The sequence below is a fragment of the Charadrius vociferus genome, unplaced genomic scaffold, assembly GCF_000708025.1.
Source record: "Charadrius vociferus isolate BGI_N301 unplaced genomic scaffold, ASM70802v2 scaffold196, whole genome shotgun sequence".
NCBI classification, from domain to species: Eukaryota; Metazoa; Chordata; class Aves; order Charadriiformes; family Charadriidae; genus Charadrius; species Charadrius vociferus.
Genome location: NW_009648953.1, coordinates 619744 through 636795, shown reverse-complemented (window position 1 = coordinate 636795; position 17052 = coordinate 619744). Strand labels below are relative to the sequence as shown.

The 17052-nt window shown below is 37.7% G+C and overlaps 1 protein-coding gene across 2 annotated transcripts in view; it reads right to left on the bottom strand.

Annotated features, from left to right (window-relative positions):
- The window catches only part of MKRN1 (makorin ring finger protein 1), a 14659-nt gene extending 4953 nt beyond the window's left edge, over positions 1-9706 (bottom strand). For both annotated transcript variants that reach the window (XM_009887400.1, XM_009887401.1), the window contains exons 1-2: positions 9573-9706; positions 4761-4987 (exon numbers count right to left, since the gene is read on the bottom strand). In XM_009887400.1, coding sequence (XP_009885702.1) covers positions 4761-4987; positions 9573-9694 — 349 coding nt within the window. In that variant the 5' untranslated portion in view covers positions 9695-9706. The remainder of the gene's footprint in view (positions 1-4760; positions 4988-9572) is intronic.
- Positions 9707-17052: the final 7346 nt, after the last annotated feature.

Below are 17052 nucleotides of genomic sequence, written 5' to 3'. Positions count from 1 at the left end.
AAGGTTACAGATCTCTCACTGCTTTGAGAATCAATTCCATATCAGCTAAAGGTCACAGGCTTTTTCCCAGAAATTACACAGCTGAAGCAGAGGTGTATCCAGCATAACAAAATGCCAATATGGAAAGACTACAACAGCAGTTCCTTATGTGCAGGTTAATTAGCATTTTGTTCTTCAGCCTGAGCAACATACTGTCACTTCTAGACTCCCATGCATCTGTATGATGTGTCCACACCTCTCAAACTAACTCTATTCTAGATATTTACCAAAACCCCTATCTGAAACAGATATCCAGTCTGTTAGTCAGACACATAAATCTAGCTTTAAGAAACTGAAATTCAGGATATTTTCATTGCATTCTAAGGCAGCCATCAGTTTTGTAAAATCCTGACTAAGTAAACTCCCTTACCTAATTCTAAATTGAACTGAAATCCGTATAATTTCTCTTCCCCATTTAGACAGTTTCTACTTAAAACCTCTCCCTGTACCTCTTGAACATATGCTTGTCGGTGTCACCACAAGCCAAACAGCCATTTGAGATCATACATAACTAGGATGATAAACTTAAGTTACAAGACAAAAGCAGTCAGTTTGAAACTGAAGATACAGTAGATGCAGGAGAACAGCAAAGCATTACTATATTCAAAATAAACACCAGGAAGAAAGCAACTGGATTGCATTTAGATAACAAATAGTTGTTCCAAAAGTAAAAAGTCATCAATGCTATAAGAAAGTGTAACTTTTATAAGCTGTTTGAGCACTAGATTTGGAAAAGTAAGCAAAACCTATTAAAGGCATATTCGGATCAGTAAAAGACAGACTCCTTCTCAAGAAGGATCAGAGGCTGCATGCTCACACATTTTTCATCCCCATGGAGCAAAAAACCACAATAAGATATATCAGCCTGTTAGCTTTTGACACAAAGAAAAAGTATGTCACTGAAAGCTCAGAGGTTTGGGGCATAAGCAAATATTGAAGATTAGCATAAGAAAATATTAGCTCTCAAAAGAAGTTCCAGTGTGCTTCTTGAACAATCTCTCATTTTAGAGGTCACTCGCACTTATCTTAGATCAGTCTGTTTGCTTTTGAAAAGCATGTTTCTAGCAAGTCAACTGTCAACCTGCTCAATTTTCAGTACGAGATTCCCAACCAAAAGTCTTCATTACCTCTTCTTCCCCATGAGTTCTAGTGAACTGGCACCAAGAAAAGCAACAAGTAACCATATACTAGGCTCTACCTACTCTTCTGAGTAGCTGAACATAACATGAAAATTTGAACTTATTAATGGAAATCCCGCCCCTGTTTGAAATCTATAGTCTCCACTTCCAAAGGTAGTAACAAAAGTCACAACTACCAGTCAGTTCCTATTCCCTCAACTGCCATTTTTGCCAGTGTTGATTCTAGTCAGTGTTGTTACAGATTTTTTTACCTAGTTGAATTCAACAGACTTCTGACATCTTGTTTGACCCGTACTGAAGGAGAAGAGTTTAGCAGATCGTAGTACAGATGGGTAGAAGCCTAATAGACAGACAAATGCAGCTGAGTTTTAAAGGAATTGAGTGACATAGTACTTCTTTTAATGGAGCTGGCAAGGTGATCTTTGCTTAAAGCAATCCTACATCCCTGGAAAATGCATACTTTGAAAGAAGAGGCACATTTGAAGCTTCTCTTAACAGAAAAATTTTCCAGAGTCACCTGCACTCCTCTCAAGGATATTTTTTGTCAATACTTTATTCAGTAAGGGTTTTAGTCATTAAAAAAAACCCAACCAACCAAACAAAAACAACAACAAACCCAGCAAACTTATTACTTGAGGTTCCTTGAGAAGAAAGGCTTTGAAGTCTTACCCCTACAGAGACTGACTTAGAAACCCATTTATATTTACGATGCTGGTCCACAGGAGAGAACAGAGTTTCACATCTTGGCACAAAAAAGGTACACAGTTGTTATTTAAAACAAAAAACCAAACCATAATCAACAACTACTTAAGTCAACAAGCACAGTACAGCTACTAAATTTGAGTCCAGTGCACAATACCATCCTTGCATAAAAAAGTACAACTAGTTCTTAGTGACTTTGTGAATCCAACATAACTCAGTAACATTTACTCTACTGTCTGCTGTTTCCAAAACCACAACTCTCCAGTAGGTGGACCCAGCCTCTATCTTCTCACTGCCCCTGTCACAGTCAACAGGGCAAATTCATACTAGTGAAAAAACTTGTTCACTGTCTTCAATTTTCACACACCACCTGCTTTCACTCTAGGACATGCTTTGTACTTGTAGCAGCAGGAAACAGCCACTCAATTCAGAGTTTCTTTATTTTTGCCTTTCTACTCTCCCTCAATTATTCCAGAACACCTAGAATAGCAGCAGCAAAATATGGAAACTCGGTGCATCTGTACATGAAACAGGTGAGTATCTGAAGAATCATTGCTATTTTCTTTGCTAGGCCTTGAGGTCAGGTTTAGTCCCAAATCAAAGAATCACCTGCATTAGCAGAATGTCTTGTCTCATAGTAAAAGATGAGCGTTATAGCCCAAGCTACGCATGGTCAAACTGCCAATCCTGAATCTTCAGCATTTGTAAGAATTTAAAACATAGAGGCTTCTAGCCAATCTTGAAAATATAGGTTCCATTTTAAAGTTTCCAAGTACCTGCACATTTCTCCAGGCACTTGACGAGAATAATCTGTGAGGCTTTAAAGTACACACTGTGGAACACACTGCACACATCTTCCTGACCACTACAGCAAGGTTCTTCATTTTCATAGCCTAATAAAAACAGTGGCTGCAGAAAAGTTTTTTAAACACAGCTTTTAAGAAGTCACTGTGGGAATTTGCACCATGTAGCACTGTTCAGAACAAACAGCTGAATATGTTTGTACATGAAAATACATCAAATTTTAAAGGATACAAAACAGAGATTTTGGAACAAGATTCAGAAAAGAGAATGTTGTTTAACTTAATCTGTGGCAGCGACAAGTTTCCATGAAAAATAGGCCTGACCCCCTAGAAAAAGGAACTGCTTCAGTAAAACTAAGTGAGTTAAAGGTATAATGAAATGATCTTACACTTTAGGAATTTAGGAGAAAGCACCAGCTCTTCTATAAGGAGTAGGTGTATTTAAAAGATCTCTGGCTGTTCAAACTAGCAATAAATTTACCGTAGTGGAGGGTGACCCAGCCGTTAAGGGGGCTGAAGCCCATGAAAAGAGACTGAGGAAACTGGACTTGTTCAGCTTAAGAAGCAATCTTACTACTACCTTCAACTACTTAATGGAAAGGAGGAAAAAAAAAAACAAAAACAAAAAAAAACCTGCAGAGCCAGACTCTTCTCACATGTGCACAGGGCAAGAGACAGAAGGCAAGCTGAAGTGGGGAAAAATCCAATTATATACTAGGAAAGAGGTTTTTCCTTGAAACACTACAAAGGTTGCCCAGAGTTTATAGAGTTTTGAACATCTCTGAGGACAGAGATTCCACTAAACAAAGCCCCTGGCAGCCTGACATAGCTGACCCTGCTTTGAGCAGGAAGTGAACTAGATGAAATCTAGAGGTCCCTTCCAATCTAAATTATTCTATTCTGATTTAAAAAAGGGATTTTTTGTCTCAGCGAAGACAGAAGTTGTATCTTTTACGACCATAAGGTGACATATTAACAGGTAGAAGACAAGTTTTAATTCCTTTTGTCTATACACAAATCACAGGTATGCCAAACAATTCCATAATCAAACTTCTCAAAAACACTAGCAAAATGTTAATGTTGCTCAACCATTCCTTTCCTCTTTACCCTTCCTCAAATCAGATCAGATCAGGCTCCCGCAGCACCCTGTAACAATGAGAAGGTAATTCTCTTTTCAGATCTGATATTCTGAGGAGTGCTGTGGAGACAAAGAAGTATAATCTGAGCACTGTATGACAACTTCAAACGCTTCTGGACACAAGGTGTCCGTTTTGGATTCAAACAATTATTTGAGTACTCACGGCCATAAGCTTTCAGTTTTAGAGAGCCAAAGATTAGAAATTATGCTAAAATAAACACCTTCAGCCTACTTTTCACTTAAAATGTAAGTCTTTGTGCTATCTTTCTGCAGGGAACGCAGATGACTAATATCCTATTAACAGTCTGGTCCCATATGATCAGCTTCTTCAATCTCACTCTCAACATGAGCTGTTAAAGTATTGGAAAGTCAAGTCTCAGAAAGGTAACTAGAATATATGATTTTCAGCTTCTAGTCTGAATTGCTGTAAGATTCATGAAAGCAAGCATTAGGCTTCAATTCATTCTATAAGAATCTACCTCCACCAGAAAACCTTTAAGAGATTGCAAAAAACCCCTCAAAAACAAACAAATAAAACAAAAAAATTAAAAAAACAAAGGCAGCATATTATATTTCCAGAGCAGTGATATTAATTACATCACCAGTATTTTCCTCTCCCATCACATATGCAAACTAAACTTCAAAAGGAGGAGATTCTCCAAGTCATTCAGAGTCATAACAAGAGGAAGCCAGTTATGTAGAGACTGTCTTTAAGTATACCTGCTTTCAGAAATCGTCAGGACAGCAGTAGTAACTGACATGGAACAGTCCAACTATTCACATCAGAAAACTCAAGCACAAGTTAAGGACAGATCACTAGAAGTCATTAATAAATATGAATAGCTGTACTCAACAAAACCAAAAGCATTAAAATAAATGTACTACATAGAAACTGTTGAACCATGATAAAAATTTACTGTTATCCCATGATCAGCTTACCACGTCCACAGTATGGCTGCCCAGGGACAAACTCTACAGCATTCACCCAGTCTTCAGCACCTACTCCAGCAGCTGCCAGATCTGCATTTTCATCTTCTATCTCAGCAATAATTTCTTCAACTGTTTCAGGGAGTGATGCGAAGTCTGAGGATACTGAAGGATAAATTTTTGCATCTAGATTCATATCAGTCATTTCTTCCTGTTTCAGTGGCTTGGTATGTTCGTATCTAAAAAGGTAAAACATATTATGTCAACTCTTCACAAAAAAATACCTCCATAAAGCAGCCCAAGGTATTGGAAATAAACTGATTAAGATATAAACACACTGTTTGGAAGCAGGACCTAGAAACGGCTTGGAAGAGAAAGCCACTGATAACTCTGTTTTATAGAGATATGCTTCCACTTGTGTCATCTGTCAGCACCGCTTAAGGAAAGAGAAGATACTCCATGATTTTGGAGGAAATGGAGCAGCATGCACAATTCTTAACTTACAGAGAATGAACTTCAATTATGTCCAAAAGCAGTCATGTAGCTATTATGCATGTGTAGTATTACTGAATGAGATAAATTAGTTCATTCAGTTTTGAAAAGAGAAGACTAAGGGCAGATACTGCTGTCTTTAACTATCTCATGGGAAGCCAGAGGAAAGATGCAGCCAGACTCTTCTCATTAGGTTCAATGACAGAACAACAGTTCAAGTTGTTCAAGACAAGTCCAAAATGGGAAGTTACAATTAGATATTAGGAAAAAAATTCACTGTGAGAGTAGTTGAACACTGGAACAGGCGCCCAGAGAGGCTGCACAATCTTCATCCTTGCAGATAATCAAAACTTGACTGGATAATCCCTCAGGTAACCTGACCTAAGCTAACTCTGCCTTCAGCACAGCTCCAGAGATCCCAACCAATATAAACAGTTCTTTTTCTATATCTGAGCAGCTTGCCTCATTCATTTTAGCAGTTATTTCTAATGCCTCTTTCAACTTACTGTGGAAAATGATGCTCAGAACACTTTGATCCCTACCACCCACAAACAACAGGAAAGCATCATTTCCCTCATAAATCTGCCTTCCAGCAACTAGTAGGCTACATGAGAAAATAAATTACAGGTGTATCTTTGAAGTCTTAGATATTTGCTAAGTAACTGCAAGGACAAAGGGATGGAATTTTTGGAGATCATATAAAACTTTTAAGCAACTGTGATTCATTTACCTTGTGGCAGATTGAAAACAACAAAGTGTCACAGTTCATGCATATTAAAGAGATGCTCCCAACCAAATGTCAGCTTTGAAATCCTAAGGAAGCTATGAAGCACAAATTTAAAAGTCAAGCCTTCAGAACTCTACATCAGTGGCCCCTACAGGGGCATGCATGCACGCTATGAGGTGAGCAAGACAACCCATCGGGGTGCAGGAAGAAGATACTAGAACTTGTCCTTATTTTTTCTAAAAAATAAGAAATTAAGTTTTACTAATATTTAACATACAGATTGATGACAGTGTCCTCACTCGGTCCGTACGTCAGAGGGTCCCACGTATGGTATGCGCAAGGTGTCCTGAAGGAGGAGCGGGTGTTCCACCATGCAGCGGGGTTGACAACGGCACCCTCACTTGTTGGTTCACTTTCAGCATATTGCAACACACTGCAGTTTGCTTGTGCCCAATTAAACGGATTGGCAGATTATATTACCTTGTTTTACCTAAACTAACTCTGACAAAACACGTAAGCGGCTTAAAAAGATTCCTGCAAATAAACTGTGGACTGAAGACAATACTGATAATGTGAGCAACAGCAAATAACGAGAAAACATCAGAGCTAACACTTTTCCTACTCCTACTATGAGTTCTTCACCAGCCACACTACAAGGTAAAGACAATGCCAACCTAATCAGATCTGACAAGAGGGGATGTGGGGGGGAATAGAGATTACCAAGACGACTATCTGAAAGATGCATTTGCGTCCACTATTATTAACAATGAACCTTGCCTTCAGTGTATATTGTGCCTTGAGATATTAGCTAATGGTAGTATGAGGCCATCACAATTAGCAAGACATTTAAAATCTAAACATCCAGAACATGAAGACAAACCTCTACAGTTTTTTCAGATGTTTCAAGTCATGCTATACTCAACCCAGTACTTTACAAAACTTAACAATAAATGTTTAGAAGCCTCTTTTGAGGCTTCTTATGTAATAGTGAAAGACAAAAAGCCCCATACCACTGGACCATTTGTTCTGCTGCTGTGGTAAAAATGATTGAAATAACACATGGAAAACAATATGAGGACAAAATAAAACACATTCCTTTGCCAGCAAATACTATTGGGAAACACATAGAAAACACAGCAGATTTGAAGAAACAAGCATTAGAACAAATTTCACAGTGTGGGAAGTTTGCTGTACAGCTGGATGAAAGTACAGATGTTTCTAACATGTCTCAGCTTACGATATTTGCTAGATGCTGTTTCAATAATGAAATACACAAATAACTACTTTTTGTGAGCCACTAAAGAAAAGATGTACCCGAAGATATATATTCTCAACAAATGATTTCTCTAATAAAGACAAACTGATATACTGGACAAGCTATATTCTCAACAGTAAATTACTTCCTTAATAAAAACAATGTTTTATGGAAAAACTGTGCAAATGTAACTACTACAGGAGCCGCTGCTTTGACTAGACTAATAATAATAAAAAAAAGGATTCCAGAATAAGGTTACAGAGAGAGCACCACACCAGAAATTCATTCACTGCATCATTCATAGGCAGGATATTGTAGCAAAGATGGACTCAGAATCACAAAGTGCTACAGAGTGTCGTCAGTATGGTTAATTTTAGAAAAACAAGACCTTTAAGGAGTCAAATCATTACAACACTTTGTTACAGATGGAGAGTGACCATGAAAATCTGTACCACACAGAGGTTTGCTGGTTATCTTGTGGTAAAGCACTTAAAAGTTGTCAAAGATGAGTTATGCGTTTTTATTTCACAAAAAGACAAATGTTCCAAATTTGCTGACCTTTACCATGACAACAAGTCTCTGCCAGTAGTATGCTATCTAGCAGATATTTTCTAAAAAAATAAACAGACTCAGTCTGTCCCTTCAAGGTAAAGACGTTTCAAGAACAAGTAACTGCTTTTTGAAAGAAACTTGTGGTATGGAGACAACATTTTGAAAACTGCTGTTCCAAAACATTTCCACCGTTATGCGTTGGGTGTTTGGGTTTGATTTTTCTTTTCTTCCAAAAATGATGCAAGTGTGCCAAGTATTAAAAAAACTCTCATATCTTATACACTTAAACTTGGAAACAGAGTTCTCTTACATGTTTAAAAATCTTCCAAAGAGTTTCAGTAGGTTTTGGGCCCATTTGTTAAAAACACAAACATGCAACACCTTCCAATTAGTCTGCAAGAACAGCTGATTGAGATCAGGGAACATGGAAATTTACTAACCAAATTTTAACAAAAATCCTTGCATAATTGATGGATAGGATTGAAAAGTGCAGCCAACAATACAATTCTTACTTTTGCATCTATATAACTTTATGAAAGATCTTTTTCAGCTATGATAGCCATTAAAACTAAACACTGAAATAAACTGAACTTAGAATGAGACCTTCAAATCGCTATTACAACATGTTAAACTAAGATTTTAAAAAAATAACGAAGCATATTCAATCAACATTACTGTCAGTAAAAAAAAATATTATTACTAATAAGACTTTTAGTAAGAGCAAAAACGGTTTTGGACTGTTAAAACATTTATAAAATACTGTTTATCTCATCTTTATTACATCCTTTTTTAAATTCTGATTTTTGTGTATGTTTTATAATGTACATAATATATTAGTACAGTAGTAGATATATATAATCTATATTGGGGGACGCTCAAAAATTTTTCAATGATGGGGTATGCGATCCAGAGTTTGGAGACCACTGATCTACACGATCAAGAAAGCAACATTAGCAGATAGAAAGCTACAGATAGGCTTATTTTTGTTATCTTTCTTATATGTAGTAACCATATATTAAACATGAAAGTAAAGCCAACTATGAACTACCATATGAAGTCATGACGCAATTATTTCACCACACATTAGAGCTGCAACAAGACAATGTTAAAACTCCTGATAAATTTTAATAATGCAAACCTGAGATGATGCAAACACCCATAAGTCTTTGTAAAGCTGTGCAATACTAGGAAAGCATCAGTTTCCTAACTTCACGCTTTTTCTCTTTTTAATAGTTTCAGGGGTATAGGTTAAAGTCATACTATGTTTTCATAACATAGCATGATTTCATACAGGCAACATTTCAGAGCCTACATGACTACACTCCAGCTACTTTTCCAAAATGGCAGTTCAAGTGTCTGAGAAGCAACTTCAGAAGACACACATGCAATCTAGGAAAAAAAAAATTCTTACCTGTTCAGGCTTTTATGATCACTTACCAAATGTAACTCAGTTCCACCAGTTCAGCTAGTCTGAATGTAGTCTCAGATTTCTATTAAATTATCTACTCATGTTACTAATAAACAAACAAAAAACACCCCACACCCTGACAACTAGCACTTTTATGAAAACCAGTTCTCTTCTTGCCTTGTCTTTGCTTATTTATTTGCATAGCAAAGCAAACACTATAGTATTTACCAAGAGAGGGCAGTTTGTGAAAAGCAGCTATTTTTATAAATTTCTGGAGTTGCAATGAAAGAGGAAAACACTTTAAGATTTACTGCCTTTCTGTGAGGTCTCTACTCAGGCACTCAAGAGTGTAATTGCTCCCCTATAGGATGGTCAATGGCGTTTCTTTACCTGCAACGATCTCCGTAAGCACAGCATCCTCGCTGATAATACCTGCACACCATAGCAGACTGACTAGTGGAGAGGTCATGGGAGTAGCGACAGTTGTCTCCTTCCTTGCAAACTCCATGCATGAAATACCTGTAAACCAGAAGATTACTGTGAATTAAGGAGAAGCACTGAAGCTGCAAACAGAGTATGTTGAGTTATTCTATAAATCAAGGTATGCTGAATTAAGAACACTGCTAAAGACTCATGGGACCGCATCCCAGTATAAACATACAAATAAGAACGCCTGAAAAAAGATGAAGCCTTAGCTGTTCCAGTGAACTACACCACACACTTATGGACTTACACTTACAAAAGCCTAAAAAAAACCACATGCAAAGCAAACCATATCAATATGCTGTAATACAGAAAGGAAAGAATCTTGGACAAAGTAGATAGAGACAAAGTTTTACTTGTAGCTCCTACATTCTGACACCAACAGAAACCTTAGAGAAGCCCACCACTGAATCAAAATCAGCCACACCCTAATCAAGTTTCCTGAGGGCTTAAATCTATTCTGTATTTGTAAATAATTCAATCAAAAGTAATTTCCTCTCCAAGAATGCAAAAAATGTTTGTGATGGATAATCACATCTGACAAAACATACACATTAGTTTTTGCCATAGGAGCCAAATAATCAGTAGCAGCACCCTGCTTCAATACTGTGCCGCATGTCTTGAAAGAATTGTACAGTTTCAAGGCTTTTGAGGACAGTTTACTAAATTTTAGCATGTCAAGTAATCCAAGTGTAATTGAGCATCCTCAAATTCAGCTATTCAAGAAAACAGAATGGTGATTTTCCATTTAGTTTAAGTTTTAACCTAGAAGACACAAGCGTCTTTAAATTTAAGGCACTGTAACTATTCAGGCTCAATATGCTCACATCAAAACCACAATTGAAAACACAAATTTAAGTACATCTTTCTCAATCAACATAGAAGTACTAGCCAAGAAAAAAAAAATTAAAAAACAAACCAGCCATGCAAGAACTGAATCCACCAGCACATTTATCAACACTTCAGTTTAGTAAGAGAAGCACTGGCCCCCAGACACCAAGGAAGTTGCAAACTCTGAACTCATTGGAACTACCAAGACCTGATAAACAAGAAAATTTGTTAGGGTTTAGGTCTCATACAAATTCTTTGCTTGCCTATATAAAACACCACTTGAGGGAAGCTTGGGAAGCAGATTATACCCTTCTTAGCCTATGTAGCTGCTGAAAGGGGCAGTCCTGCCCTCCTCCTCTTACACACTTTCACCACTTAGGGCTGGTACTACCAAACCTATGCAGCCAGTAGAAGCAGGTCCTCTAACCAGGTGACTGCACAGATACACAGCAGTGCAGCCAGCAAAAGAGACAGAAGGATCATCTTTTCAGCAGCCCAACCTAAGATTAGGATAGCTGTTCACAAAACAGCACATTCAAGCTGATATTCCTAAACTTAAAAGGTGGCAAGTTGTTGAATTGCATGAACTCCTGCACAGGTACTTAGTCTGCTATATTTTTAAGAAGTCAGATAAATCAAAATGAACAATTCACCAAAAGACATAAGCAGACCTACACCTGTAATTCACTACTAAGGATATATTAAAAATTGAGGTGAGTCTTAAGAGGGCTGATAACCCTCCATGTGCAAAACTAGTGCTGTATTCAAGGTACTAAGAGAAAAAAAACACTGAAGTGGTTTTATAAACCACCAGCTGACACTTGCCATCAGGCTGCAATTCACACTCAAAACAAATCACCTGTCTGTAGCTGTAGCCACATAGTAACCAAAAATGTGGTCCTACATAAAAATAAGTGGTATAAGACCAGATGAGGCTCTGCAGGGTATTCTCCCCAGAGAGATGAGTACCCTAGCCAGGTTTGCCAGGTGGCTGCACAAGCAGCTATGCCAGCATGCACCAGGAACAGGGTGTTGCAAAAACACAACAAAAACCCCAAACTCCACAATCAGCTCTCTCCACTGTGAAGAAAAAAAAAAAAAAAATCACAACAAAACACACCACACCAAAAATCTACCACACACACACCCCAATGCAACACCACAACCCACCCACAAAGAAACCCACCTCAAAGCCAAAAATCCACGAACTCGTGGAACCAGAACATAACTGGAATTTCTGGCGTGCTTTTAAGAAATGGGAGTCACACCAATAGGGTAAAAAAAAAAAATGAGGTTGTTAAATGTTTGTTCTTTAACAACTGTTATCTCCACCCTTTGCTTATTTCCACATAGCACGGCTTCCCCCATGTGTTGGGGCATGCACTTTCATAGCCACCTGCTGACTCAGATGGCTTCAGATGTAACCTGACATTCCTTTTGCTGCCCCCATGGTTATTTTTAATCTAGATCAGATCACTGCTCAGCCACACTGCTACTTAAGCCAACAAAGTGTTGGGACACCGCTATGGCTGAAATAAGTGACTAAGAGAAAGGCACCAGCTTAAAGTGAGGACTTCTGTTAGAAAGTACTTGGTCAACAGAACTTATCCTAAATATATAAGCCTCAAAATTAGGCCTTCCCACTGCTTGTAACACAGAGGAAACGGAGCTCCAAGTCCCTTTCTTTTTTTTCCAACTTACATTAGAAAATCCTCTGCAAATACAGATTCTGTATAATTCTGAAAATTGTCACAACTCATCAAATCAAGATGTACAAAGGGGGAAAAAAAAACCAAACCTGAAACACTCACAAGCTCAATTTAATTCACACGTCACTTTTAAAAGCCTGTGATCCTACACAGCGGACTCACCATCATTTGAACAAGACAACTGGGGTGGGAAAAAAAATGTATTTCTTTAAAGATCACACCAACTCTCTCTCCCCTCCTACCCTGCCAAGAGGTAAGATTTTTTTACTTAAAGGTCACAAAGAATTTAACATTTTGCATATGAAATTGCAGTTTCTGGCTAAAATACACTTTGGTAATGTTGAAAAATAGACAGAGTGCATTATTTCTGGTGAAAGATAACACAACTTCTGTTGGAGAGCATCTTTACACACGCAGAGTATTTAACTTAACTGTATCTTTAAACAACAGCAATACCAGCCTCTTGTTTCTGGTTACAGGGGAAAAAAAAGGATCCTTAAAACTGAGAAATGCATAAGTTATCTGCCTCACTCAGTAACATGTAGAAGGATATCTGAAATCTGCATTCAGTCAAGTACTCAAAGAACACATATCACTTTATCTGAAAAAAGTAAAACTAGATCAAAACAAGTATATAACCAGATTTTCTCTGAGTGTCTATGATGCTGTCATCCAAAAAGCACTTATTCTGGCAGCAGTGCTCTATTTCTTTCCTATTCAGATATACTAGCATGATTTGGTGAGGCTGCATGAGGAACCAGACCAGAGAACTCATCGGGGTCTAAACCCAGATCATTGCCCCAGTTCAGTTCATTGCATGACTGTACAAAACATGAGTGATACCAACACACCTAGAAGTAATAATTGCCTGCACTGGCATTTTATCACTGAAAAACATTTCAACTGATGCCTAGTTATGGATGCCTTGATCAAAATAGCATACCCTGATTTTCATGGCTTGCTTAAAAAAAGGTCATAGAAATCAGGCTTTGCACATCCAAAAGTCTCGAGTTGTAGACAAGATCCAGTGGGCGTTTTTTTGGAAACATATAGAGAAAACACTTGTCCAAAGCCATAAAGCTAATCATGTCTCCAACTCTCTGGAACTCCAACCGCTGTAGAGATGTTACAAGTGCTATAATTAATTTACCAGAATACTTAAAATTTTCAAGTCTATCCAGGTTTCAACAACTTTGATTTCCATGATGCTTTAAAGTATAACAATCTACTGAAGATTTTGTTTTCCACTGCTAGAATATTACTTCTATTACTCGCCATAAGCTAGACAAAAAGAATTTGCAATGCCTGTATCAAAAAGACAATGCAGTGTCAAACACTTGAAGTTTTCACTGCAGTCTAAAATCCCGAATATGAACCAGCCTCTTTCAGATGCTTCCTTCTATATATTAAGTCTTTAACCCTGTAATCCTACTAGTCAAATCAATACACAATACTTCTTTCCATAGCTTTTGAAGCTTGCAATGAGTTTGTTTATCCAAGTGTGGTTTGTTGTTTACTTCAGGTCCACTTAATTCTGCTTTCAGGTAATCCCATTTTGTTTATTTAAACTACTGGGTTTCCTGAATTAGAATGTCACACCCGGCAACAGACCTCCTTCAAAAATTGAGACGTTGCCATGACTGGCAGACAGGAAACCTCAGGATAATAGCCAACTGCAGTCATTAGCTTCTTCAGGTGCCACAAAGACTGCAGAGACTGAGAATTCTCATGGAAGAGGCTAGGCACACACGCTGTTCTAGCACAGCACGTGGGCATTCAGCCACGTGAGTGGGTGATAGAATTCTACATGAGTAAGCACTCTTAAGAAAAAGAAAAAAGAAAGAAAAAGTAGGTCTTAAGAGCACTTATCTCCTCGTCCCTTCTTCTCCATAACCTCCTCCAGCAAGAAGCTAGAGAGGGATCCAGAACAGCGCAGATAAGAAAGCAGCATACAAGCAGGTTGTTAAAAGGTTTGTGCTCCTACATTGTATCACTAGTGTTGCCCTGAATTAAGGAGGCATACTTTACTGATAAAGATTCTTCACATTAAAAGACAGATAAATATCTGATCTAGGTTTTCAGGAAAAACACCAAAAATACAAACACGTAGACAACTCTCAAAATACACCGATTAGTTGCTAAGGGTTTTATTTACATTCAGTTATTAAACAAACAAGTGAAATGTAATCTATTTGCATCAACTTGATGACCTTTACTATTGCACGACATCTGGAAAACACAAATATATGGAGCTAACAGTGTCAAGTCTTTAAAAAAAAAACAACGTTGGCTATACCACTGCTCAACAAAACCACATATTCAGCGAAACTGGAAGGACAGAAAAGTTTGCTAAGGACCACCATTCTTTTTCTTATTTCAAACATATCAATAACAAAAGGATCAAAATATTAAATAAGAAGTAGTTATGAAGTACATTTTTACTCCCCTGTGATTCATTCCAGATTAAAAAGATTATAAATTACTACACACCACAAAAGCCTTGAAAACTTATAAATCATAGAAGCAATGTAAGAAAATTATTTTTCATCATATCTTAAGGAACATGATGAATTCTTACATTTCACTGAGACTTCTAAACTTTAGCTGCTTAGAAAAGCAGAAGGGTAATCTGCCAAACTAGATGTCTAGGCGAAATCAAAGTCCTTCATCTTAGTCGTTGCATCTCTCCCAGATATCAATCATTCACCCCTAGGATATCACACTGCCATCATAAAACTCATTAGCCAACCGCTTTATCATATCAAGTATTCAAAGGAGCAGCAAGAACTTATTCTACCATTTCTAAAACTTCCTGTTCTGATAAAACAGCAGTATTCCTTCACCATGAAGTGCAAAGTACTTATAGAGAATCTACTATGTCACAGAAGTTTTTCAGGCAGCATTTACTGTCACCAATATCATGATTCAAGTAAATAAAGCCTACAAATAAATAGAATTGTGCAGTGCTACTCAAAACAGAAACTTCACTACCTACTATATTAAAAACCTGCATTTCAAAATCTAACCCCTTCATCTCACAGTTAAATCCTCAAGCTTTCATGAAGGTAAAACAGGATTTAATTCTAAGAAATAGATTTTCTTCAATATGAATGCATCCTATTGAAAGCAAACTTAGAAAAACAAAATTATTATCATACATTCCCAGAAGCTCAAGTCAAAATAGTTAATTTCACTTTAAAGTCTAAGGAAAGCTAGTCTGTCTACAATCTGAATGGCCCACTAAAAATAAACAAGGAAATAAGCAAGCAAGCAATGAGGGAACTGGGAGGATTAGTCAAAAAGAACAAAGAATGGGGACGTTCATTAGTTCCAAAGCTGAGACCTCATTTTTGTTTAAGATAACATTAAAGCACATTGACCATTACAAAAGAGTAGCTTTAACCTCTCACTAGTCGTGAGTGTTTGTAAATAAATACGTTCATTAGACAGAGTCACTGCACCATACATTGAACAGACTCACTGCACTGCATGACACTGATGAACTTGACTGCCTCTGTACTACGGTAGTCACTGTCTTCAATGAATTGAACAATTGTGTCTGTTACCTGAGAAAATATATGTGTATACAGCTCTCCCCAATCCATTTCACCTAATTGAGCCTTTAAATCTTCGGAAATGAGGCAATCTATATAGAGGGAGCACTAACCTATACCCTTGCAGCTCACTTAAAAGCTGAGCTAAGCACCATTCCCAGCTATTTCCTCATCGCTGGCCTACGTTTAACTGCCATGCATCAAATATTAACCCGGTTACTCATAGGCAAAACTCTTTGTATGCATAAGTACTCAGAGAGCACTGAGAAACAGTGCTTCTCAAATGTATGTGTTAACAGTGCATTAACCAAAAGAAACAGTGCTCAACAGTTAACAGGAATGCTTTACATACTGCAGGGCATACCTAACAGCACAGGAGAGACAAAGCAAGCAAGCAAGCTCCCTGTGAAAGCCAAGGGACGGTTCTTAATACTGCTATTTGAATCCGCAACTGCAACTGACCCAAATGGAAAAAAATACAGAGAAGATATAGATCTTGTATCAAGATCTACAGCCTCTTCCTTTCTGCCCAAGGGATGTTCCTCTTTGCTTCCAAGTGACTCAAAATGTATTTGCCCAGAAACACATTCAGGCTAAGTATAATTTACAATTTTATTTAAAAAAAAAAGTAATAATTAAAAAAAAGAAGAATCAGAAGATGCTCCTTGATGCCAATCTTGGATTACCACTTGCTTTCATATAAACTGACTAATATATTTCTATATTCACAAAAAAAAACCCTGTTTCATATTCCTTTCAGCCTGCAAACAGGCCGGCAGTGTAAGTTTAAAAATAGCCCACCTGGCAAGCTTTGCAACATGCAGCATGATTTGCATAATCCCATATAAAAGATTTCTCAGAAATACAGTTTAAAGGAAAATAGGAACCGAAAAATGACACAGCATACAGAATCTAAACGTAACACAAGTAGCAGCACGCCTTACATTTTGCAGTCTATCATGACTTATTCCCATTCTCTGGCTTAATAAATAATTCTTACTATATCAATCACGAATTCACTTCCACTTTTAATTTTTTTATTCAAAGGGACAGGAACTTAAATTATTTTCTACTTCCTGCTTTAACGCATTTTCTGGAACGCGATTAGAGGACTCTTTCCTACAGTCTCCTTCACACCGACCACTGCGGGCATATTTTCCCACAATAAGTAGTGGCCCACGGCCCCGCACAAGAAGCCAGAAACGCTCCCAACCCACCCCTCCCCGGCACGGCAAGGGACGGCAGACACACGCCATCTGCACGGCGGGCTCGTTCGGTATCACACCCCCTCAG